Raw genomic sequence first — 25,541 nt, 5'->3', positions numbered from 1 at the left:
TCTGTTCAGCTGAGATCAGAGGCAAGGCTCTCTGGAGGGTGAGGACATGGAACACGAGGAACTGTCCTGGCTGGCCTGCCCTGGGACGCAGCACTCTTGGGAGGACCGGGCGCAGGGAAGCTCGGGCTTGGGACGGTGCCAGCTTGGAAACAACGTCGTCAGCCTGGCGTTCTTGGAGGACTCGTCTCCAGCAAAAGCCCCACCAGCCAGAGACCAGGGCAGAGCGGCCCGACCCCCGGGGCACCCACTCCGGCCACCTCTTCCCTGCAGCACGGGGGGAGGACCAGCATCTGGAGACTCCCAGGGCCAGCGTCCAGTGCCGAAGGCGGAAGCCATAAGCCCTGCCAGACGGGGACCCACGGAGAGGAGGGATGGGAGGGGCAGGGACAAAGGGCGGGGCTGTGCAGGGGGAGGAGGTGTCGTGCACCCCTCAGCTGGGCAGGGTGTGGACGCGCCAGGACAGGGTAGCACTCCCTGACCTTCACGAAACTCAAGATACTGGAAACCCACAGGAACACACCCGGGACCCAGGACAAGGACGTGAAGTTTTCCTCCCCCAGGGCACACACCAGTGAGACGCAGGGCCTGGGCCCCCAGGAGTTAACTTGCAGCAGCCCTGCCAAGTTCACACAAAACTGGCAGGGCCTCCCAGCCCCTGGGAACCTGGCAAGCCCCAAAGCGCGTCCCAGGGCAGCCCAGGGGCAGAGCTGGCTTTGCCGGCTAGCCGGACGCTGGGTTCTCCCCAGGTGGTGTGTCAATGTGTGAGCTTTGAGGGACATGTGGGCCTGGACAGCCCTTGGCTGGACACAGGATGGGCTGGGCCGGTTCTGCGGAGGCCATGGGTGTCTGTGAACCTGGCTCTCGGCACCGCTCTCCCAGCCTCCTCCTCGCCTGCGGGGCTTGGCACACCCCACCCCCCAGGCACCGTCATAAATCCGGACAGCCCCTCCCCCGCTGCTCTTGGCAGGTCCTGGAATGGGATCCCCACTGTGGGGTGAGGGGCAGAGCGGCCAGGCGGGCGAGGAAACGGGTTGGGCGGCCCCCTACCCAGGCCACTCTGTTAAAATCGTAGATGCAGCTGCCTCTCGAATCCGGGTTCCTGTGAGCAGTGCATCCTCGAATTTGGGTTCCTGTGACCGAGATGCCTTGAGAAGCCGGGTCTCTGCACTCCGGGGGCAGCCCCCAGCCCTGAGACGCCCCCACACCAGCCTCGGGTGCCCGGGAGGCCTGGCAAAGGGACCGGCTGCCCCTCACTGGCTGTCACTCCCACAGCCATTTTCTCCCTAGAAACTTTCCTCCAACCAGACAGCTCTGCCAGCTCCTGCAGGGGCTGCTTTCATCCGCTCCCAGCCTGGCTCCCTGCCAAGGCCCGAAAGATGCCGTCGGCTTCCCGGCGTTGCACAGCCACCCAGAAACCAGCTCTGGGATTCGCCTGGGAGGAAAAACACAGCCCCGAATCGGGCCCATCTGGACCCGTTTTGCCTACCAAGGAGGCCCTCCAGGAAAGAAGACGAGGAGTTCACTTCCCAGAGGCCGCGACGGGATCCGCGAAGGACACAGGTGTTTCCATTCCGACTGAAGCCTGTTGACGCTTTGTGGCACGACAGGCTGCCCCTGCCACTCGGGGTCCGGGTGGGCTTGCGGCTGCCCTCCTTGCCGCCCGGCGTGGAGGGCACTGGGGTGAGGCCAGCAGCCGTGTGAACGGGTGGCACGGCCTGATCCTGCCTCTGCTGGACACCTTTGCCCCGGGAGCCCCAGGCTCACACAAAGCGACACACAAAATGCAGCCCACATCCATAAAAAGCACTTTGTTTAATTTTATCAAATCGATCTGTACAAAAGTTAGCGTTGGTCAGAAAGAAGCGAAGGCAGCAGGCGAGTGAGGGTGCATCCTCCGAACGCGGTGCCGAGGGAGACACTGCATAAAACAGGTCTGCGGCGGCTCCCTGCCCCCACTCCCAGAGAAATAGAAGCAGAGACATTATTTTTTTTTTTTTCTACAAAAAGGTAGGAAAAGTAGAAAAAGTAAAAAGAAGCAACTTCTCGGGTGTATTTAAATTTACAAAGTTTAAAGGCACAAGTTTGCGTGAAGTAGGCGCTATCGTATGCTCTGTGCTCGGCACACGGGGAGCAGTGCAGGTAAATCAGATATTATTCGTCTAGAACTAAGGCCCTAACGACGTTTAGTGGAGAAGGTTTAGTTTCACAGCTTGGTACGTGGCATTGGTGCCTGCGAGCCAAGATCACTTCTGAAGCTACCACTTCCCAGGAATTCCTGTGTCCTGTGTCCTAGCACGTGGCACAGTCGTGGGCAGGGACCGAGGAATTCCTGTGTCCTATGTGTCCTACCACGTGGCATAGTCATGGGCAGGGACAGAGTCCTGCTTCTTAAACCCCAAACTGATACTGGGTGCTGGGCACCCCAACCTGATCAGAGATGCCACAAGGCAAGTCCCTTCTCCTCCCTCGAGTTTTCAGCTGCCAAGCTGGAGGCATGAGGGGCCCCGTCCTCCCAGGGACCTTGGGACCTCCGGGCCTTCCAGGGCGGCCTCCCAGAAGCTGAGCAATGTGATGCCGGCCAACAGCTGCAACGCCACCTCCTGCCTGCCCTCCAGGGAAGCCTCCCAGCTTCTGTTTTCTCTTAAATTCTACTCTTTGCCCAAATTACCTAATTAATTAAAGATAAAATAATACAGAACATAAATACATCTTTAACAGCTTTCAAAAGAAACACATTTAAGCTTCAAAAATAAAAATTATCAAAAACATAGAAATAAAAGAGAGACGTGTTAATCCCAGCCAGACCTTGCGTGGGCGCACTCTGCCAGCAAGGAGACGCCTCAGATCTGACAGGCGGGTCCCGGAGATGCTGGAGCAGACGCGTCCCAGAGGGTCTGCAGACGGACACCCTGGATCCCGGACAGCCCGTGCAGCCGTCGTCGAGGGAATGAGGCCGTGCGTGCAGGGGTTCTCAGCACCGAGGCCAGCCTGGACCTTAGAGCGCCCTGCAAGGCCCCTGCCTTGGTCCTTGGGCTGCGCTGCCGTTTCTCCTCTACCGAGATGCAAACCGAAGGTGCTGTTGCCGCCAGTCCTCACAGAAGAGGCACCAAACGGCAGCCCTTCTTTGTGAAATCATCCCGCCACCTCAAAAAGAGAGAGAGAAGGGAGAGCGAGCTCGTCCGTTGGCGGAGGTGTGGCCATCTGGAGGCTGAGGGCCACGGGAGGCAAGCACATTTCCCTGCAGACTTCAGCAGGCACTTGACGGAGCTCAGCCACCGCGGCCCGCCTGCCCTGGCCACGCGCACTGGGAGGCCGTCCCTGCCAGGCCGGGACAAGGCTGCCCCCCAACGCCGGCGAGTCCCTCCCTGCAGCCGGGCCCTCAGGGCCTGGTCAGGGTGGTGTACACCGGCTGGTCCCAGTGACTGGTGGGGCTGTGGGAGGGCGGCAGGGCCAGGCTGTTGAGCAGGGGCGAGGCATAGGGCCGGCGCGGCGAGTGGAAGCAGGGGTACTGGTAGAGGCCGGGCGCGTAGCCAGGGTAGGCTCCGTAGTAGCTGGAGGCCTGCAGGTCGCCGTAGTCGCCCTGTGCGCCGGTGAAGGGGCCGGCGGGGGCGGCCGGGGCAGCGCTGGCCTGGCCGCTGCAGGAACCGTAGTCGGGCGAGCCTCGGGGCTGGTCGCCGTAGTGGCCGGGACTCGGCTGCTCTGTCTTGATGTGCGGCCGCGGAGGACCCGTCTCGGTGGGCGACGCGGAGGCTGATGGGGCACTCTTGTGGGCCCACACGGGGGACGCCCCGGCGTGGAAGTAGGCGCCCCCGTAGGCCTGGCCGGGCTCGGGTGGGGCGGGGCCGCCCAGGGGCAGGTACTGGTCGAACTCGTGGACGTCGAAGGCGTCCATGGTGCCCATGACCTCGCTGCTGAGCTCCGAGATGTCCACGTTGCTGAAGTCGATGTTCTGGCGCCCGCTGTCCGCCGGCCGGCGTCCCTCCAGCTTCAGCTCCGGCTTGGCGCCCGCCTGCTGCAACTCCGTCTTGGGGGTGGTGGGTGGGGTGGGCGGCCCGTGGGTCTGCCCTGGGGACAGGAGAGCAGGCTTCAGGGATGAATGCCCCTTCTGTGGGGCGGGTGGGGCCGGCCAGGCTGGAAGGGGAGGGACACCCGCGCTAACTGCCAGGGGGGATCAACGGCTTTTTGTTTCTTTACATTTCCCAGAAATTCCAGCAAAGTCAGACCTAGACCTCACTTCTCGGCCGAGAAAATTCCATGAAGCGCTGTGCTATGGGAAGACCTGAGGCCCCTCCCAGAGACCAAGGTGGGGGGAAGAAGCCGACAGGCCCAGCCTGGCCAGAGCTGGCGTTTACAGGGCGCTGGGGGACCACACAGACCCTGTTCCTCCCCGGGCCAGCCAAGCACTCTGAGGCTGGCGGGCGTCAGCCAGCCTGACCGAGGCCCCGGCAGGACTCCACCCTGTCAGTCTGGCCCTGAAGCCGGGGCTGCTGAGCGCCGTGTGGGCAGCGGCTCGGTGTGGGAAGAGGAGCCCACATTCGACTGAGTCCTGCTGCAAAACACCACGTCCCGGGGTCCCTGCCAAGCAAAGCTGTCAGCCCCTCAGCACTCGAGGCGGCTAAGCAGGTCCCTTGCGCACCAAAAACAGAGGTGGCCGGGGCCTTGGGAGGTTTTTCAGGGGACCCGGGGAAGGCCTGGTTCTCTCGAGGGCGCCTGCCCCCCTCCACCATCATGCACCCATCTCAGCCAGAAACCCCATGGTTGCCTCCCCCACCAGGGACCCTCAGATATGCCGGGGGTCTGGAGCCCACCTGTGTGGTCACCGTGGTGGTGCGCATCTCCAAGCCCCGATTCGGCCTTGTACACGGCACCGCCGCCAGGGTGGGGTCCCAGCTCGGCGCCGGAGTCCGAGTCGCTCTGGCCGGCCTTCGTGCTCTTCCTGCGCCGTGGCTGGTACTTGTAGTCGGGGTGGTCCTTCTTGTGCTGCACGCGAAGCCGCTCTGCCTCCTCCACGAAGGGCCGCTTCTCGCTCTCGCTCAGCAAGCTGCAGCACAGGGCAGAGGCAGGGATGGCCAGGGCGCCCACTGTGCCCTCGGCATGGGCACACACCACGGGGGGACCGGCAGCAGAGACCACGGCCGGGAGGCTCTGACCACGGAAACCCGCCTGCCGCAGGCTCCGGGGCCTCCCGTGGCACCAGGGAGCAAGCCCCTCTGGGAGAACCGGCTGGCGGGAGCCCGAGGCGCCTGTTTGGGGAGGTTGGTATGCTTATGACAGCCAAAGAACAAGGCCCACACCTCCCATCCTTCCTCCTTCTACTTCCCCCTATTCCGGGCCGGCTGTTCCCTCCCTCTGGGGCTTTCTAAGGGAGGCGGGGGAGGCGGGCAGGACCCAGCCGGCGGTGGACAAAAGCGAGGCTTCCCGGGAACAGTGCCGGCCTCCAGCGGGCAGCTGGGCTGCTGTCCCTCCATTCCCAGACACCCAGAAGCCCTGGCAGGGCCCAGGCGCCCGTCCTCACTGAGCCTCAGGACACATTCCCTGGGACTCTTTCGAGGCTCACCTCCAACCGCCTGTGCGGCAGGACTTGGGGGAGCAGGGGTCTGCAGTCTACAGCGCCCCACGGCTGCGCCCTAGATACAGACAGAAGGCAGGAGGTGCAGATACGCAAGCTCCAAGCTCCCATCTTCCAAGTGAGGAGCAGGATACAGGAACCAGAGCCCCAAACCAAGAGAACCATTTTAAACTCAACACTTGGTGAGGGCTGCCTGTCCTGAGCAACAAGTTCTTCACACTGCAGTCCTAATTTCTGGAAAACTGACCGGCTCCACCACGCCAAGGCGTGCACAGGCCGCATCCCATCATCTCCACTCCTGCCCTCCTTGCGTCGGACAGAGAGTGGCCAGGAGAGGGAGAAGCTGCAGGGAGGGTACTCGCAGGCAAACCTGATGCCCACCCACACGCCTGTCCCACTCCCTCCCCATGGGTGGTCCAGGAGCCAGAGGAGCTGAGCCCTTTCTAAGGCGGGCGCACCTCCAGAGAGCCGCATGCAGCTTGCACTCGTGCCGGGGGGCCTCCCGGGGCTGGGGCCACTGGCAGCAGCTGGAGGGTACCTCGGGGTGCCAGCCATGGCCCTCCTCAGGGTGTTCCCCGACAGAAGAACTGGCTCCAGAGCGCACCCGCCACGAGGGTGGATGCCCCAGGCGCTGCCCTCCGCGGACCCCGACTCCCATACCTGGCACTGGACCCCGGCTGGCCAGAGGGTGTTTTTCCACGGGGATCCGCCCTGACACCCGCCCCGGGTGCAGAGCCCGGAGCCTGCGTGTGGCCGCCACTTCCAGCCCCCGCTCACAGTCCGAGACCAGGGGCCGCCAGGGTCCCGAACCCCGCCCCCAGGGCGCAGGTACTCACCGCCACAGCTTGCCCAGCGTCTTGCTGAGCTCCGCATTGTGCAGGTGCGGGTACTGGTCGGCCAGCTTGCGGCGCGCCGCCTGCGCCCACACCATGAAAGCGTTCATGGGCCGCTTCACGTGCGGCTTGGCTTTGAGCGCGCCGCCACCGCCGCCGCGCACCGGCATGGGCACCAGGCTCCAGTCGTAGCCCTTGAGCACCTGCGACACGGCGTCGCGGATGCAGGCCGGGAAGCGCTCGTCCGCCGCCTCCGCCGCGTCGCCCCGGGCACCCCCCACCGCGCCCCCCGCGCGGCCCAGGCCCTCGGAGCCGGCGGGAGAAGGTGGTGCGTCCGAGTCCGAGTCCTCCACGTGCGACATGGAGCTGGCGGTGCCGGACGGGCTGCAGGGCGGCTGGGAGCGGGCTTCGCTCATGTCCAGCATCGGGGCCGCGCGCGGAGGGGCGCGCACCGGAGACGCGCACCGGGGCCGGCGCCCGGGGGTGCCCTGCGGCCGCTCCGGGACCCGAGGTCGCCGCGCGGTAGCCCCGACCCTCGCCCCTGCTGCCGCCGATGCCGCCGCCGCCGAGGCTCGGTTCCCGCTCCGGGACCCGCAACAAGTTTCTTTAAGCGGCGGCCCCGCGGCCCCGCCCCGCGCCCGGCTGCCCATTGGCGGAGCGCGCCCCGATCCCCCGGAGGCGGAGCCCGGCCGCCCCCGCCCCCCACCCATAAAGAAAGCTCCGCAGCTCTCGCCGCGCCCCCGCCCGCCCCGCCCGGCGCCGCACCACGTGGGCCCGACGCCCCACGCCTGGAGCTCCCCTCTCCGGAGCCCCGGGAAGGGAAGCAGGGCAGGGAGGCCTGGGGGGGGGGGTCTCCGGCGCTCCCTCTCCTCTGCGGGCGCCGCGCGGCTCCTAGGAGTCCGCCCCCTGTCCCGAGGCTCAGCTAGGAAGCGGGTCATCGGGCCCCTCCCCCGACACACACCCACACACACACTCACACACACACACACACACTCAGCCCGTCTCGCACCCGAGGTCTCGCCCGCAGACCGGTGGCGCGGGGTCAGCTGCTGCCTGCGGTCCAGGACAGGGTCGGTTCCGCCGCGCAACGCCCAGGCCCAGCTCGTCCAGAGTCTGCGGGCAGCGCACGTCCAGGTAACGCGCGCCGAGGGGCCGCGGCTCGGAGCTGGGAGACCCCGGGCCGCCCACCCCATACGGGTGCGAGCGTGGAGAGCGCGGGCGGGGGCGCGGTCCCGGGGGCCGGGCCGTTGGAGGGGCGGGAGTGCTGGGCGGGGCCTGCGCTGAACCCGGCGCTGAGTCTCTGGGGCCGCCGGGCGGATGGCGTGGCCGGACGCGGGGGCCCCGGGCCTTCCGGGCGTGACCCAGGGCTCGGGGGCGGGGAGGCCTCTCCGGCGGGGCGGCCCTGGGTGGTCCGGCAGAGGCGGAGGCCGCTCCGAGCCTCTGAGCCCTAGGCGCCTGCGGAGGCGGGAGAGGGCGGGGTGTGCTGCCCTGGTGGGGGCCGCGGGGTCGCAGAGGGGACATTGCCCTCCGAGGCGAGCGCCCAGCCGCGGCTCCGGGTCCCCGCCCAAGGCCGCCCCCACTAGTGGCCTCGGCCCGGCCGTCCCCGAGGGTGGCTCGGATCCTTTCGACCAGCGCGCTGGGGATGACGGGGCTGCGCCATTTCGGGTCAGGCAGCCAACGCGGAACACGCGCGTCTCCGAGCTTGCGGCCCGCGAAACTCGGGTGACCGACCGCGCCGGTGCCCCTAAAGCGCCCACGCCCGGGCCAGTGGCCGCCGCAGCCCCTGAGCCACGCGGTCTCCCCGGCCCGGCCGGCAGAAGGAGCTGGTCCGTTACCAGAAAAGTCCAGATGCGAAGTCGGGGGTCGTGCTGCCACTTCCTGCCCGCGCACCGCACCCACCTGGGGCCGCCACCGACCGCGCAGGACTCGCCTCCTACCCCGACTCTGGCCTGGCCGAGAGCTGGGCTCCCCGGTCCGCAGACCCCGGGGCCGCTGTTGCTTTGCATTGGGAACAACCCGAGCCAGGCCCGGAGCTGAGGGGGCCAGGCCTTTGGAGGAAGCGTTGACCTCCGGGCTGAAGAGCAAGGGCCGTGCCACCTGCCGGGAGGGGGGTCTCATCTCTGCAGCCCCCCTTGGCCAGGTCAGAGGAAGCAGCTTTGGGGAGGCGGACTGCGCGCTGGGAGGCTCCACGCATCGTAGGTGGGAAGCTGGCTGCCAGCCTGGCCTGCCCACTCTTCTCCGCCCCACCGTCTCGCTTGGCTTTGGCACCTGCCTGGGAAGACCCACACCTCCGTCTGCAGTGCACCTTCCCTCTGGAGGCCCTGCCCTCCGCTCGGGGTCGCGCATCCTTCCGTGGCCCTCAGAGAATCGCCTGGGGCGCTCACGGAACTCATCTGTTAGGCCTGGGATGCAGGCAAGCAGAAGTGGGGTTTAAGTGGAGGCAGTGAGGGTGGGAGGTCCAGCCCAAACTGTGCCACCTTCCACCCCCTGCCCCTGGGAAAGCAGACACCGTCCACTCGGGCTCGCAGTGCTATCCGGGTGAGGACCTCCCTGGAGAGCTCCTCTTTGCCAAAAAAAAGCAAAGTTGCATTAGGTCTGTGAGCAGGCAGGGCGGCCTGTTCCCGGCTCCCCACCCACCACCGAGGCTTCAAGTCCCTGGGACAGAGGTGGGGGACTCCAGCGCCCCTGGAGGAAGGGAGACTGAGGTGGGGGGGCATCCAGGGCCTGATTCGGGGGTACGGTGGTCTGTACAACCGAGCCCCTGCCCTGGGTTCCACCAGCACCTGTTCCTTTCCCTAGGTTGTAGTGACCACCAGGGGAGGTGCCAGGTGTGCAGGCTGCCATGGGAGGGGTGGGGAGGTGGGGAGTCACTGCGGTGGGAGGGGGGGACCTAGGCCAGCCAGCTGAGGATGTGTTGCTGCACTCCCGGCAGTAAATGCGGGTGAGGGTCCCCATACAGGGTGGCGCCCAGAAGCCTCCCTTCCAGAATCGTCTCTGGTCCACCTTGAAGTCCCCAGGAAAATGCCCTTGTCCTCCGCAGGTGTGAGCCACTAGGCCTGACTGGACGCCAGGACGGGGCTTTCAGAGAGGGAGGTGTCAAGTGGTTTGAGTGTCGCCAGGTATTAAGTAAGCACTTGCTGTGTACCAGGCACTTTCCCACACAGGACAGAGCCGGACCACCCTCACAGCCCCTGTCCCGCAGACGCTGGCCTTGTGGAGGGAGGCGGGCAGCAGGTAGCCCCAAAAGTACCTCTCAGAGGTGGGGACTTCAGGAAGGATGGTCTGGTAAAGCATCTTTGGTGTCATTTAAGCTGAGCCCTGAAGCTTCTGGCCTGCAGGGAGACGCCAGCGTGTTCCCTGGGGAAGCTAGAACAGTGTCTGATGATAAGAGAGGGACCCAGGGGTGCAGGGGCAGCCATCGGAGCCACCTCTGACCCCACCTGATGGGCCCATGTCCTCATCCGGGGGGACCTGCACCCCCTCCTCCCCTGTCTCCCATCCCTGCCCCAGCCCTTCAGCTGGGGCTGGCTCTGCCGTGTCCGCATGGCCCCGCCCACCCTGACCTCACCACCTGCTAGTGGGCCTTGCAGTTTCAAGGGGAGGACCTGACGGGGGAACCTGGACCAGGGCTGTACCCTGGCCATGAGTGCCGGGCATGGAGAGCTGGTGTAGACGACATTTGTAGCTCCACATGCCCTGGCCAGGGTGCCAAGGGCAGCTGCAGAGAAGAATGTGGGTGGGCAGGCTCTACTGCCCACGAGATGGGGCAGGGACGGCCCGGGGGACACTTCCAGACGAGAGATGACCCCACCCCATCCGTGGCTCCTAGGAATGGCGACCTCGGAGGCGCATGTCTTCATGTGTATGTGTGTTTGCTGTATGTGTGAGGTTATACGTGTGTGGTGTGTGTGTGGGATATATGTATGGGTGCGTGTATAGTGTGTGGTGCATGTATAGTATGTGTGCTGTGTATGGTGTGTGCTGTGTGGTGTGCATGTGTATGATGTGTGTGGTGTATATGATATGTGTGTGTGGGGTGTGCGTATGGTGTGTATATGGTGTATGCTGTGTGTCTGGTGTGCATGTATATGATGTGTATATGATGTGTGTATGGAGTGTGTGGTGTATGTGATGTGCATGTGTGTGATATGTGTGGTGTATGTGTGAAGGGTGTGTGTGTATGGTGTGTGGTATGTGGTGTGTGTGTGGTGTGTGTGTATGATGTGTGTGGTGTGTGTGTGCAGGGTGTGTGTGTATGGTGTGTGGTATGTGTGTCATGTGTATGTATGGTGTGTGGTGTGTATAGTGTGTGTGGTGTGTGTGTGTGGTGTGTGTGTATGGTGTGTGGTGTGTGTGCAGGGTGTGTGTGTATGGTATGTGGTATGTGTGTCATGTGTATGTATGGTGTGTGGTGTGTATGGTGTGTGTGGTGTGTGTGTGTGGTGTGTATGGTGTGTGTGGTGTGTGTGTGGTGTGTGTGGTGTGTGTGTATGATGTGTGTGGTGTTTATGTGCAGGGTGTGTGTGTATGGTGTGTGTGTGTGTGTGCAGGGTGTGTGTGTATGGTATGTGGTGTGTGGTGTGTATGTATGGTGTGTGGTGTGTGTATATGGTGTGTGTGGTGTGTGTGTATGGTGTGTGGTGTGTGTGGTGTGCACATGTATGATTTGTGTATGGGGTGCGTCTGGTGTATGTGATGTGTGTGGTGTATGTGTGCAGGGTGTGTGTTGTGTGTGTGCATGTGTATGATGTATGTGGTGTGTGTATGGTATGTGGTGTGTGTGTGGTGTGCATGTGTATGATTTGTGTGGTGTATGTGTGCAGGGTACATGTGTGTGGTGTGTGGTGTGTGTGATGTGTATGGTGTGTGTGTGTGTGGTGTGTGTGTTGGGCCCAAGGCCTGAGGAGGAAGCAGGGCTGCCGAGGAAAATGCCACCCTGGAGAGGCCCCTATCCCTCCCTGCCTGTCCTCCCTGTCCCCCTCCATCCCTCCCTGCCCATCCTCCCCTGTCCCCCACCATCCACCTCCCAACCGTCCCTCCTCCTACGGCGGGCGGCCCGTCTTTTGTGCTGCCTGTGAGAAGCACAGGGAGGGCTGGGCGGGCGTGAACCCGCTGGCAGCCAGTGTGTGCACGGCCCTGGCCCGGGCCTCCCAGCCCCTGCATCCCGAGCACCCGTGGGGCAGTTGGCAGCGTCCTGGCACAGCCGGGGAGATTAATTGGTGCTTTTAATGACGGCTGGTCTGGCGAGACTACAGTGACTACAGGCTGGGCCGGCACAGGCTGTGAGCAGAGGCTGGAAAGGCCCCACCCCCGGATGGGTCTCCAGCGGAGAGGAGGGGTTCGCAGGACCCCTCTCAAGACCCCCTTCGGGAGTCAGCTTCCTGGCCGCGCACACTTGGAGCTCTGGGCTGGGTTGCAGCTCCCTGTGCTTCACTGTCTCGGGTGCTGACAGTGCCAGCTGGGACACGAGTTCCGGTTTGGGTCAAGGCTGGCCTGTTGGCCGGGGTGGCGTCTGCCTGAGAACTGGCCTTGTCTGTGCCTTAAGCTTCCCGGCGCTCACAGGGCAGTGGAAAACCACTCAGTGAGCCTTTCTCGGCACCCTGCAGGAGCAGTGCTTTCTGGGCCCTCTGCGGCCAGAGCTGGCCCCGCTGCAGCTCACTTCTGCCTGCAGCCCAGACATCCTCCTGGTCCTCCTGATGCCCCCGGCCTCCACGGAGGACGAGCGTCTCCAGCCCAGCCCTCCCCATCTCCATCTTCCGCCCCCCCGACACACTGGGAGCCTCCTGATCCGTGAACCCGTGCTGGCGGGGGTAGCTACTGACTGCTGAGGACCCCTGCCCGGGCTGTTCTCACGTGGAAAGGATTCGGGGAGCGAGCGATGCTTAGCTCAAAGCATGGAGACCAGCGCTGCCCTCTCCCCAGTGACAGGTGCACGCTCAGATCACGGATGTGTCGGGAACAGCTGTGACTCCTGCTGCTCAGCGTCTGTCACTCCAGGCTGGGAGCGGGTCCCCAAGCTTCCGGCTGGGCCCATCCATCTCCCCTCTCAGTGGTGGGTGGGGGGAGCGCCAACAGCACGCATTTGCTCTCCGCACTTCTCATCTGACAGTGGGCAGAGGGTCCTTCTCCAGCCCTAAAACATCCCCAGGCAGCGCCCTGGGGCTCCAAGCAGCCAGGGAGAGGTGAGTACCAAGGACCTCCCCACGGGCGTCATCTCCTGCCAAGGGAGGCCAAGCCTAGGGGCGGTGTCTGTGACGTGGAGTCAACACTTTCACTGGTGGCAGTAAATGCTGTCCCTAACCCTGCAGAATAGATGTGGGTTTCTGTGCCCTGTACAGGAGGGTGCTATCTGACGCCAGACACCCAGACTACAGATCGCAGCCCCATTCCTGGTCCTTATGCCACTGAACCCCAGACCCCAGCCTCATTCTAGGCCCTCATCCCCTAGATCCAGGGACCCCAGCCCCATTTCAGCCCTTGGGCCCTTGTAGGATGCTAGGCCCTGGCTCCCCTGGGCCCCAGCCCCCAGTCCATCCCAGGCCCAGGCACCAGGGGGGCTGAGGTCCTCTGAGAAGGGACACGGGGTCTGGGGGGGCTCTCTCAGCCCATCAGCAGGAGAGGACTGACTCCAGAAAAATCAGCCTTTGTGCCCACTTAGGCTGCCAAGACCTGTGTCCGTCCTTCCACACTCAACCTTCAGATTTCATGAGGCTCCTTGCCCGGAATGTCCACGTTTGAAACCTCCCAACACCAAGCCCCATTTCAAATATAACCGGGAGGGAAAATGGTGCTTGAAATAAGCATGCCGCAAAGGAAAACCCGCTTTCTCAAAATGGGCTCTGGCTGCTCAGGTCCTGACCTCCCCGGCCAGGATGGAACGTTCCAGAGACCCATTAATGCCAAAGGCAAATTAAAACACACCCTGTAAAAATGTCTGCTGTCTCCCAAGTATTCATTTTTCTGAATGTGTTTCCTCCGTGGTCTCGGTTCAGATGAGAGCCTTCAGCAAAGCTTTGCTCTAGAGGCTCAAAGAAAGGACAGAGGGCACAGGCCCAGCTCTGCCTTTGCCCTGCCTTTCTTGTGGCCTGGGCTTGGGTGGCACCACCGGGTGACACACAACGCTGGGCTCCGACGCTGTTTGTTACGCAGCATTACTGTGGCCGTTGGTGACCGCTACACTGACTGACAACTGCACTGTGGGTAGAGCTCAGCCCGCAGGGCTCTAGTTTGTGGTCTCTGGGCCAGGCAACTTCCAAGGCTTCTTCCAGCGCAGAATATGATTCCTAGAGGAAAAAAAAAAAAATACACATTCGTTTCCTCACACAGGGTCCTGCAACCAGAGAACATCACCACATTGGGTGCTGTGCTTTCTGCTCTGCCTAGAAACCATGGCTTGCCAGCTTGCAGGGTCACATGGAGCCGCGTCTCCTTCTGGGATGCAGGGGTGGGAGCACTCGTGGCCTGTAGCTGAGGATGCAGGGAGAGGACAGGGTGAGCCAAGCAGAACAGCCGTCTGTGAGTCATGGTCCCAGGACAACCAGCAAATGGTACGACACCTGTTCTCTCAGCCCCCACCCGCACCTGCCAGCCTCACGTGGGGGAGTTTGGCCGCTGGACAGTCACGGCAGGATCTGCCCAAACCGACCACCCTTCCAGAAGGCGGCGACAGACGTTAGCATCGATGGGTCCTGGGCTCCCCTTCCATACACAGACTCCAGGACATGAAAAATTGGGGTAAATGAAGGGTGCACGATTAGCTTCGGGCCCACGCTGGGTTCCTGTGGGTGCCAGAGACAGCTGCAGCCGCATGCCAGGGACAATGGCCCCGATGCGGCAGGAGCTGCCAGGCCGGGGTGCTGGGGGACAGCTGGACGAGGTGCCGACAGGGGCTCATTCCTCCCTGAAGCGGGCCCGCAGCTGCTGGGAGCGTGGCCAGCCATGGGCTTGTGTGTGCCTGGGTCCCAGGGGCCGTGCTGGCGCAGGCTGGGATGGTGGGGACAGGGTCCCACCCAGGGCAGGCTTGTCGGTGGGTCTCTGGGGAGACAGCCCAGTCTTCAGCCTGCGTGCTCTTGGGGAGTCCCTCCCTCCCCACTCTCCTCTTCTTCTCAGCCTCTTCTCCCCCAGCACCGGGCAGCCCTGGGGTGGCCGAGCCTCATCTCCACTCCCTCAGGCCTCTTCTGGGTCAGCCTGGCTTTTTTCTTAGTTTTTGCTTGACAGGTCAAACTCAGGACGCCCTCCTCCTCCTCCCGCCTCAGGTTGGTGTGAGGTGCTCAGGGCAGAGCCCGGGTTCCTGTGGCCGCCGGGCGCTGAGCTGCAGGGTGGAAGGACCCCACCTGGCCGATTTCTTGGCCGCTGCAACTTGCTCTGGGTTTGCGGAGAAGCCTCTATTTTTAAGTGAAGCGCCTTCTTAGGGAATAAGACACACTTGTATCTAAATGTTATTTTTAAACTGCTAGATGCTGCTTAATACAGATGAAGAAGTAAGGTGAGTGTAAATAATACGATGTATTCTGACAGGTGACAGCGCCTTCCGGGCGATTCTGAAACACCAGTGCAGGGCTGTCTGTCGTTCTTTTGTTTTCATTTTACTTTTTTTTTTTTTTTGAGATGGAGTCTCTTGCTGTGTCGCCCAGGCTGAAGTGCAGTGGCGCGATCTCGGCTCACTGCAAGCTCCGCCTCCCGGGTTCACGCCATTCTCCTGCCTCAGCCTCCCGGGCAGCTGGGACTACAGGCACCCGCCACCGCGCCCGGCTAATTTTTTTTTTTTTTCTATTTTTAGTAGAGACAGGGTTTCACCATGTTGGCCAGGATGGTTTTGATCTCCTGACCTCAGGTGATCCACCCGCCTCGGCCTCCCAAAGTGCTGGGATTACAGGCGTGAGCCACTGTGCCCGGCCTCATTTTACTTTTCTAAAATTCGAGGCGAAATTCACATAGCATGAAATAAGCCACTTTCCGGTGAACGACTCAGTGGTGTTTAGCACCTCGCAGTGCTGGGCCGCCATCACCTAGTTCCAGAACATTCTCATCAGCCCAAAAGGAAATGTCCTACCCACGGAACACCCGCTCCCCATTCCCCGTCCCCAGACCTGGACCACAGAGCTCCCTCCTTTCCCGGTGGCTTTGCCCGCCCTGGACATTTCGTGTAAATGGGTTCACACAACATGTGACCTCCGCATCTGTCCTGTCCCACTAAGCTTGATGTCCTGAGGTTCATCTGTGTTGTAGCATGTGTCAGAACTGGATTCCATTATTTTATTTTATTTTATTTTATTTTATTTTATTTTATATATTTTATGTTATGTTATGTTATGTTATTTTAGAGACAGAGTCTCTCTCTGTGGCCCAGGCAGGAGTGCAGTGCTCAATCTCGGCTCACTGCAACCTCCACCTTCCGGGTTCAAGCAATTCTCCTGTCACAGCCTCCCAAGTAGCTGGGATTATAGGCGCCCGCCACCATGCCTGGCTAATTTTTTTTTTTTTTTTTTTTTTTTTGAGACGGAGTCTCACTCTGTCGCCCAGGCTGGAGTGCAGTGGCGCGATCTCGGCTCACTGCAAGCTCCGCCTCCCGGGTTCACGCCATTCTCCTGCCTCAGCCTCCTGAGTAGCTGGGACTACAGGTGCCCGCCACCGCGCCCGGCTAATTTTTTGTATTTTTAGTAGAGACGGGGTTTCACCGTGGTCTCGATCTCCTGACCTTGTGATCCGCCCGCCTCGGCCTCCCAAAGTGCTGGGATTACAGGCGTGAGCCACCGCGCCCGGCCTTTTTTTGTATTTTTAGCAGAGGCGGGGTTTCACCATGTTGACCAGGCTGGTCTTGAACTCCTGACCTCAGGTGATCCACTCGTCTTGGCCTCCCAAAGTGCTGGGATGACAGGCTTGAACCACTGCGCCCGGCTCCTGGATTCCTTTTTATGGTTGAATCATAACCCAGTGCACTTTTGATTAAATTCAGGCTGAAATGGGCATGAACAGAGCCGCTGGTCCACCTCTCCTCGGTCCAAGCCCTGCCCCCAGTGACCTGCTCTGGAGCCATTCTAGGCCGTGGATGGGACCCCTGTGGTCAGCGTCCCAAGAGAGCAGACCCCGAGGGAAACTTGAGCTCAGAGAGGACAGGAGCTCCCAGCAGACCCTTCCGCTGACTGCTCCCACCCTGGGCAAACGCAGAGCCGGAGCCCGGAGCGCTGGAAGCTGGAACAAGAGGCCCTTTTCTGCTCTGCACAATGCCCCATTGTGCCCTTTGCGGGGAGAGCAGCTCGGCCCGGCGAGGGGAAGCTGTGCACAAAGGCTCCTTGTGACGGCAGCCCCACCTGAGGACAGCGCAGGGCCACACCTGTCACAGGGCAGTCCTCTCGCCGTCCGTCTCCGAGCAGGCCTGGCATCCAGACAGGGCCCGCTCTGCAGGCGTAGCCCGAGGGTGTGGGGCTCCCTGTTCCCCACAGAGGAGGGGAACAGTGTAAGCTCTGCTGGCCCTTCCTAAACTGGTCCCCAGATCATGAGGAGAGGTATGGGTGGTGGGTTCTGCGGAGGGACCTGGGTGCTGGGCGCCTGCCAGGGCCAACGGCTCCTGCAATCCCCAAGGCTCTGAGCCCTCAGGCACACACTGTGCTCCCGGAGCCTTGGCCAGCATGTGGAGGATGTTTGCGTGTTTGCACCCATGGCAACATCTTTTACAGGGTCCCATTGCACAGCTGGACTCCTAAAGGGGTTTTCATAGAAAAGAAATGGAAACTAAAAATGAATTAAACCCTAAGATGTACAGGTATGCTATGACCCCAGCAACTCAGGGAGGCTGGAGGCTGAGAGGAAGCTCTGGCCACTGCTGCTCAGCCCTGGATTTGGGGACCTGATGTCCACAGTCAGTCCCTGCCCTCACAAGGCTCACACTACAGGTGGTGAAGATATAATTAAACTAGTTACAAAGACGGGTCATTTGACCATCCGAGTGACAATAATTTATATGCCAAAACACCAGGAACACTAGAGAGGCGAAAGACAAGAATACGTAAAAACAAAAACAAAAAGCCAGGACAAATATTTCCAATATACACAAAAGAACGATTTTTCATATGTAAAGAGCTCTGACGAATGAATAAGGAGAAACCTGCACTTCCACGATTTCCTTCCAAGTGCCCCACAGTTTATTCAATAACCCCTAGGTCTCCAATGCCTACTCTGGCCTCACACCCTTTCTTTCCTCTAAGGAATGCCTGTGACCTCAGCCTCTCCCAGCACCCACTTCGGATCAGCCCCCAGAACCCCCCTCCAGTCATCAGAATGTAGAGTTGCTGGCGTCCTCCTTCAGGTTCTGTTTGGGGCAATGGGCAGTTAGCCCTTCCCTCTTGAGTCCTGAGTCCCCCTCTTCCCCCACAGCTTGAAGTCCAGTCCCAAGGGCTGGCAGGAGCTGGGCTGTGCAAAGGCGTAAGGCTGGGAGGAAGGGGAGGGTGGGTCCCCCTAGCATTCCAGGCCCAGCCCTGCCTACTCTGTCCCTTTCTGGCTGCGACGATAGCCCAGCACCCTCCGCGGATACTGGGAGTGAGTGTCAGCTGTGAGGCAGGGGCACGCTGTGGCACTACCGCCAGAGTTTCTGCGGCCCACCTTCCCCAGGACAAGAGTTGGGAGGGAAGGCGCCTGGCTGGGGGAGGGCACCTGAGCCTCTGCAACGCGGACTGACGGAAGGCACGCGTGCATGCCCCAGTGAGTTCGGGTCGGGCGACGCGCACCTCCTCCCAGGTACCCGGTCCCACACCCTACCCGCAGCAGCGCCCAGCGAGGACTGCGAGGGAGGCAGGCTCCGGGAACCAGCTCCGGCGCGTGGGCGGGACCGGCTGGAGGGGGCGGGGCCTCCGGGAGTGTGGGTGGGGCTTTCGGCCGTGGGCAGGGCCGACCTGGGAGGGGCGGGGCCTCCGATAATGGGCGGAGCCTCCGGGAGTGCGCCCTCCCCGCACATGCGCCCTGACGGCCCAACAATGGCGGCGCCCGAGGAGTCGCTGAGGAGGCGGAAGACCGGGTACTCGCACCCGGAGCCTGAGTCGCCGCCCGTGCCGGGGCGTGACCCCGCAGGCTCTCCGGCCCACCTCCACGCGGGCACCTTCTGGCTGACCCGGATCGTGCTCCTGAAGGCCCTAGCCTTCGTGTACTGTGAGTGCCGGGCGGGCCCGGGACATCCGCCAGTGTCACCTCCGCGCCCCACGACCCCCGCCCTCCCTCGAGACTCTTCCGCGCGGTCCCGCGGCCGCGGCGCCCCCACGCAGCCCTCCTTCCTGCCGGGGCCGGGCGGGGCGGGGCGGGCGGGGCAGGACGAGGCTTGCTGTCGCCGCCTCGAGCCTCCGACCTGGGCGCCTGGGCTCCCAGCTCCACCTGCAGCCCCGGAGTTGCTCGGCCGCGCCCGCCAGGACCGGCTCGGGGCAGTGCGAGGCGGGGCCGGCCCGGGCCCTGGCCCAGGAGCTCGCAGGCGAGCGGGACCAGTCGGGCGGCGGGTCGCCAGTCCGCGGGCAGGTCGGGGGTCTGCGTTCCGGCTGCGGGGCGGGGGAGGCCTGGAGAGGGAGGCGCCCCTGCTGCCCCCGCACAGCGCTGTGCCGACGGTGGAGGTTCCCGCTCTTGCTGGGCTCCCGCACGCCGCATCCCCACCGCGTGCGGCCCCTGCCAAACTCCGAGGAGCCGGCCCGGGAGCCTCCCCCGCGTCTCCCGAGGGCTGAGGGAGGGTGACGGGCTGGTGGCCGGACTGGAGTTTCTCCTTGAGTGTTCTCGGCTAGCTCAGCCTGCCTTCGGGGGGATTCCCAGCGGAGGCCTGGGGGCAGCTCTGGAGCCTCATCTGCAGGTGAAGCCTGCGCCCCACTCTGGGATGTGGTTGGCGGGGTCTGCTGGCTGAGACCCTTCACCCCACAGCGTGCGCAGCCTGCAGGGCAGAGCTCTGAGAAAAGTCAGTTCGTGCTCAAAACCTCTGGACCCCCTGGCCAGGGGCAGCTGGCGATTCCAACTCCCTCCCCCCCTCCCCAGTCCGGACTACGCACAACTGGTTTGGAAGAGAACGGTCCTGTGATCACAGGGACATTAGTGGACACACGGATACGTGTTTCATAAGCCCAACCTGTTAGTAGCAACGAAGCCCAAACTCAGGCTCTCAGATGAGCCTGGAAGTGAGGGGAGCGTGCCAGGCCGAGATGGAGCCAGCGGGGTGCGTGGGCAGCCACCCTTCCAGAGGGCCCCGGAGCCACTGGCTCTGGCGTTGTCCACGCGTGGTTGTAGGCCATGGACATTGGACGTCTCCATTTCCTTCCGTCGTCTACTTCCCTCACGCGTGGAAGGAAACGGTCGGATTGCAGAAGTTCTTGTTTGCACAGCTTTCGTCCCACACACATCACGGGAAGTTTGGTAGCCTGGCTGTGCTGGAGTGATGCTCAGTTTGACGTTTTGTGTGACGTTTGTGTGATACTTTCCACCTCTTGGTGCAAAGTGACGAGATGTGCTCATCACTACAAGGTTTCCTGTGGGATTGCAGTATTGGCTTCAACTCGGTCTCTCTCTCTCTCTTTCCTTAAAGCAATTATTTTTATTTTACTGTATTTTATTTTATTTATTTTTGAGACGGACTCTCACTTCAGCCCAGGCTGGAGTGCAGTGGCACCATTTCGGCCCACTGCAACCTCTGTCTCCTGGGTTCAAGTGATTCTCCTGTGTCAGCCTTCCAAGTAGCTGGGATTACAGACGTGCACCACCACGCCTGGCTAATTTTTAAAAATATTTTTAGTAGAGACGGGGTTTCACCATGTTGGCCAGGCTGGTCTCGAACTTCTGACCACAGGGCCTCCCGAAGTGCTGGGATTACAAGCGTGAGCCACCGTGCCCGGCCTGCAATTATTTTAAAATGTAGTTCTTCCCAGGTTGCTTTTCCCTCCACAGTATTAAACAGTCGTTCTAAATGTTGGTGCTGTCACTTAGCAAATGATGAAGCAGAGATAAAGTGAAGCTGTGAGGCTCTAATAGGCCTTCCACAGGGGAGCCCGAGATACAGCGGGAAGTCCCAGCGGCGTTGCCTCCTGAGCACAGCTTCATAAAACCAGCTCAGACTCTTTCAAACGAGCTGAGGCTCCTTTGATCTCTGCAGGGATTCTCTGTTCAATTCAGAAGGAACCACTTTTAAGCCACTGGGTCAAGCAGATATTTTAAGCCTGGTGCCCAGCATTGAACATTTCTCCTTGACATATGCATGTTCTTCTATCTTGTGAGTATGTTTAGGGTAGAATCAGTGTCTTTTTGCAGTATCAAGGAACCAGTTTCCCATCTTCCAGGATCTTCCAGGGACATGGTTTTCTGGCTGAGCTGACCCAGGGCAAGCAGGCAGTCATCCTGTATTTATCTCCTTCTAGAAAGTTCTGGATTTTACTGGGACCGTGCGCTCCTCCCTGTTCCTCAGAATCCCAGGGTTTTTCCAAGTTGCCATAGGGGCTCTCCAAATAGTTCACTTGATACTGAATTTTACAATGTTTGTAGCTATCGAACACTTGTAATTAAACACATAATCAAATGTATTCTGTGGAAACTCCCCTTGTTAAAAGACATTGAACTGAGGCAGGCTTACCCTTAGGCAGATTGTCTCAGCAGACGTAGTAAAAATGTACAGATCAGGGGAACACAGAAACGCTTACTCTGTCGGGGAAGCTTCGAAGCTAGACACGGAGAGGCCGGCTGCCTGCGACAGGCCTCTGCATTCAGCCTGCCTTTGCGTCCGTCCTGGGGCTGGCTCCTTCCCCCCGTGGGCCGGGGTGTTTCCGTGTGCTGCCACCGAGGTGTGTAGGTGCTGGGGGTGTGCTTACTGCGCACAGACGTGTGTACCACGGGCATCCTGGGGTGTCTGCCGTGCCCTGCTGTGCTGTGGGAGCCGGAGTGTGGTGTTAGCGGAAAGTGGCGTTTTCACAGGGCTCAGAGTTGAAGACACACCTGTCATCCGGACGTGTGGACTCCAGTCCCTGGTGCGATGACTGCGTTGAGCAGATGCTGAAGTAGCACCTTGCCCGGTGCCGACCTCCCGGTGACAACGTCACTGCCCCCGGTGGACAGCGAGGAAGCAGGGTCAGCCTCCGGCCTGGCTGTGCAGCGAGTGTCCATCTGCCCTGGAGTTCAGCCCTGCCCTTCATTCACGTCGCTGTGCAGCCTGCGTACCCTGGACACCCGGTTCACATCTGGGCAGTGGCGTTCTCGGGCCGCGACGGCACCTAGGAGGACCAAGGCCGCCCAAGGTGATCGGGGACATGTGACACTGAGCATCCCCTCAGCCCAGATGCCACTCCCAGGAACGGCCGAAATCCGGATGAGTAAAAGCTCATGTGACAGGAGTTTCCGGCCTAAGCAGCGGGACCTGGGTGCTGTGTTCTTGGTGTGTAGGGGCAGTGCTGGCCGCCCATGGGTGCTGGTGCCTCCTGCACTCAGGCCTGCTGCCGTCTGGATATGCGATGAGGAAACTGAACCCAAGAGCAGGCACTATGCCCAGGGTCACTGGGACAGAGGGCAGAGCAGCCTGGTCAGAAGCCCTCGCTGTTTTATGGCAGGGACCCCCAGGGTCGCACACCAGCGTTGTGGCCCAGCGTTCCCCGCGGAAGATTGAGGCCTGCACTGGTCAACCCTGTAGTGCAAGGGCTTGTGTGGCAAACAGCTGGTTTGGAGCCTTGTCAACCAGGCCGGTTCCTTGATGCTTTGAAATCCCTCTCCCAGGGGGCCTGGGCAGGTCGGTCCATGGGTGGCCACAGGCAGCTGGGGCTAGACTCCTGGAATTTCCGGCAGCCCTGCGTCTGTTATAGCACCAGTGTGTAGAGCTGGATCCCTGACAAGGCCGGGGAAGGACAGCCTCACAGGTGCTACTGAAGACGCCCTAGGCTAGAGCTGCCCACCCCGGCTGGGTTCTCCTGGACTGAACTCACGTTGGTTTGCTATTGTTGAGAGTCACATAGAATATGTACACAATGCATTTTAACTGCCTCAGAATTCAGGTGTTATCTGGAAACAGTGTAATTACAGTTGGTCAGAATTGGGTTGATAGCTGTTCACTGCAGAGAACTTTCCGGAAGCTTGTGACAGGTGGAAGTAGTGGGGCTCCGAGTTGGTGGGCCACACCTTAGCTATGTGGCCTTAGCCAAGTTGCTCATCAAGACCTGCCTGTCACTGATGAGACGAGACTGACCACTGGGCCATCCTGAGGCTGACATGGGATTCCCCGCCTGTGCACACTTCCCAGAAGGTGGACGGAGGACACGCTGGCGCGGGAGATGGCTTGCAGGCAGCCACGGAGTCTTTCTGTATATCTGAACCTTGGAAAGGACCTTTCTTTTGAAGCTCAAACGTTTATGAGACACTGTTACAATTTGGAAGGGATTTGTGGGTGAAATGTGACATGGAGACTGGGTAATGTTGGCGTTTGCAGACTGACTTTGTGACTGGCACTTTTCGTGGCTGTCATGGCTTCGGCACAGAGACCCTCCTGAGGGATTTGGTCTGTCAGTTCACGTGTTTGTTGGGTCCGAGTCCTGGACAGGCCCAGGAGGGAACTGCCCTGGCCAGGGCCGGACACTTGGCGCCTGCACAGGGCACGAGTGCTGGCGGCTTTGGGGCACACGCTCCCTGCTGCCTCTGGGGCAGATGTCCACCTGCACTGCTTGCAACAAGAGGCTGGGGCCCCAGCAGACGAGCCGTGGTGCCTGAACTGCTCCCGCTGTGTCCCTGCCACGTGAGGCATCTCTTCCTGACCACGGTCCTGAGACCACCTGACCTCTGCCTTCCCGGGGTTGAACTGTGCTTGTTCTCTCCATGGCTGCCGATGCCCTTCCGGTCTTCAGACTTAGCCCCCATCACTCGTGGACTCCTGACCACACCCAGGACTGACCACCAGAGCCCTGCTCTCTGCTTCCTTTGTGGCTGATCTTGTCCCCTTTCCAGTGTTGTTGTGCCCGTCTACCCTCTGGCTCCTCGCAGTCAGGGAGAGGGCTTTCTTTATACCTCTATCCCCTGTCTTCTAGGGGCATCTCCTGCTCAGTGAAATGTGCCTGACCTGTAGCAGGTGGTCTCTACCAGGGCTTAGTGTCAACACGGGGCACTTTTCCAGCCGTCACCCCTTCTTCCCCCTCCACCCGCCTCCAGCCCTGAGGTGTGGCCCAGCAGGAGAGAGACTGCCGCAGCCCTCCCTTGGTTGCGTTCATACTTACTGGGCTGCTCGTGTCTCCGTTTGCTGGCGGATTGTCTTTCTGCTGGAGTGTGTCCCCAAGCAGCTTTTCCAGAAAGGAAGAGGACCAACTTGCCGGGATCTGTAATTCTCCGTCAAAGCCATTTTCCCTCCGAGCTGTGCAGCATCGAGGAGGCGTCTTCAAGCATCTGACTCTCCTTCTCCCCGGAAGCTTGTGGAGTCTCAGTGCCTCGCCCTCCTGCTCTCCACCTGTGCTCTCTGTTCTGGTTATTTACTGAGGAGTCTCTGAGGCTCTTTTTCTTTCTGTCTTGTAGTGGCCTCGGTGAGCTCTTCAGCCTCAAGGCTCATCCTTGGCTCTGGAAGAGGCTCTTCTGGCCTCACTCCAATCTGCCCACGTGCTTCAAACACCGCACGCCCCAGCTAGGTTCCAAACAGGGCGGGTGGGGCCACTCTTCTGTGTAGCTTCCTAGCATGGGCTGGAACCCGGAAAAGCCTCTCCATGAAGCTGAATGGAGAAGAACATGGGTTCCCCAAGGCCCTAGGAGCCAAGCACCACACAGAACCCACCGCTCGACTATGATCCCGGGTAACGTGGACAGCCTGGGCTGCAGAAGGAACGCCCAACGCTGGCGGGAACGGAGGGGTTTTTCTTGCTCGTCTTTCCAGTTCCACATTGTCACGTTGGAGTCCTCGGGTGAGATTTGTGTTGAAAATCCAACCTCTAGGGGATCTCCGCGCTAGTTTTGTCCTTTAGGCGTGGAGGCATGCGTGCCGCACTGTGGCGTCTATTCTGTGCGCCCGCTCACCGCCCTTTCTTTTCCACATGGGGCAGTTTTATCGCTTCTCCCCTGCAGCTGCTCCAGCGAGGTGGGGCCGCGGTGCCATTAGTAGCGTGTCTCTGAGTCTCGCCGCAGCCCTTGTAGCTTGTCATCCTCCTCAGATGACACCCAAGGCAGAGTTGACATGGCAGGCAGAATCATTTGCACCCATATTTGCTAAACTCTCAGCTGTTCTTCAGAAAATTTGAGGAGAAAATTAAACCAAAAAGAATACTTGAAACTCAGCTCAATTTGTTTTGTTCTGAGCTTTCAGTGGCTCTGAGAGCTCATGGGAAATGAGTTCTTTTTCTTTTCTCCAGGCCACTTGAATTCTAATGAAATGCACCACTTGGTTTTACAAGGTCTTCTGTAAAAATACTTCTTTGTTTAAAAAGCAAACAGCACTGCCCTACCTCAGAGCTCTGCAACACATACCTTTAAAGACAAAATACTTGAGGTCACTGTGCCAAGGCCCAGAATTTAACCATGGCCAGTATGAACCATCGAGAATGGCATTTCTGCATTTCTGGGATGACTGTTTTAATTTTACAACAATTTATCCAAAAGGAGAAAAGAGAAAGCTGATTTTTTTTTTTCTGATTCCTTTTTTTTTTTTTGAGACAGAGTTTCACTTTTTTGCCTAGGCTGGAATGCAGTGGCGCGATCTCCTCTCACTACAACCTCCTCCTTCCGGTTTTAAGCGATTCTCCTGCCTCAGCCTCCTGAGTAGCTGGGGCTACAGGCTCAGGCTGCCACACGTGGCAATTTCTTTCTGATTCTGAAGCAAAGTATTTGCTGGCCATGCCTGCTGTTGGCTGCTTGGGCGACATGGCTGCAGCTCCCAGGTCAGGCTCAGGGTCCCTGTGAGAGGCAGGTGGTCGCATGGCTGTGTGTTGCCTCCTGTGTGGGGCAGTGACGGGGCCTTCCGAAGCTTGACTGGTTGGTTAGTTTTGCTTCGAGAGCCTGTGATGTTTCAAAATTTTTGCTGCTTCTTTTTATGTAGCTATTTTTATAATGTGAGTAGAGGTTGAAATAGTTTTTTTTCCCCTGAAATCTCAGTTCAGTCTGTCATCCTTTTCCTGATAAGCAGGAAGTACCCTATGCTTCTTGCCTTAGAATTACTGATTTAGGCTGTTGCTTTGGTGAGG

At 60.5% G+C, this 25,541-nt stretch overlaps 2 protein-coding genes across 23 annotated transcripts in view; one reads left to right on the top strand and one right to left on the bottom strand.

Moving 5' to 3' along the window:
• Nucleotides 1-1,793: 1,793 nt before the first annotated feature.
• SOX8 (SRY-box transcription factor 8) lies at nt 1,794-6,983 on the bottom strand. Its single transcript, XM_045382020.2, has 3 exons — nt 6,406-6,983; nt 4,809-5,041; nt 1,794-4,065 (listed from the first exon to the last, which is right to left on the bottom strand). The coding sequence occupies exons 1-3, from the start codon at nt 6,825-6,827 to the stop codon at nt 3,380-3,382; spliced, it is 1,341 nt and encodes a 446-aa protein (XP_045237955.2). The 5' UTR covers nt 6,828-6,983; the 3' UTR covers nt 1,794-3,379.
• A 155-nt stretch (nt 6,984-7,138) lies between these two features.
• LMF1 (lipase maturation factor 1) overlaps nt 7,139-25,541 on the top strand; it is a 117,882-nt gene continuing 99,479 nt past the window's right edge. For 18 of the 22 annotated variants that reach the window (XM_074028481.1, XM_074028473.1, XM_074028472.1 and 15 more), the window contains exon 1: nt 18,347-18,543. Coding sequence is in view for 8 of the 22 variants with exons in the window: in XM_045382024.2 (XP_045237959.2) it covers nt 18,351-18,543 (193 nt within the window). In the remaining 14 variants the exon portion in view is untranslated. Of the gene's footprint in view, nt 7,537-18,346; nt 18,544-25,541 lie in introns of those variants that run through there. The other 4 variants (XM_074028476.1, XM_074028468.1, XM_045382025.3 and 1 more) reach the window with 1 other exon arrangement.

The sequence above is a fragment of the Macaca fascicularis genome, chromosome 20 (genome assembly GCF_037993035.2).
Source record: "Macaca fascicularis isolate 582-1 chromosome 20, T2T-MFA8v1.1".
NCBI lineage: Eukaryota > Metazoa > Chordata > Mammalia > Primates > Cercopithecidae > Macaca > Macaca fascicularis.
Note: the sequence above shows the minus strand (reverse complement) of the source record. Positions and strands in the feature narration are given on the sequence as shown.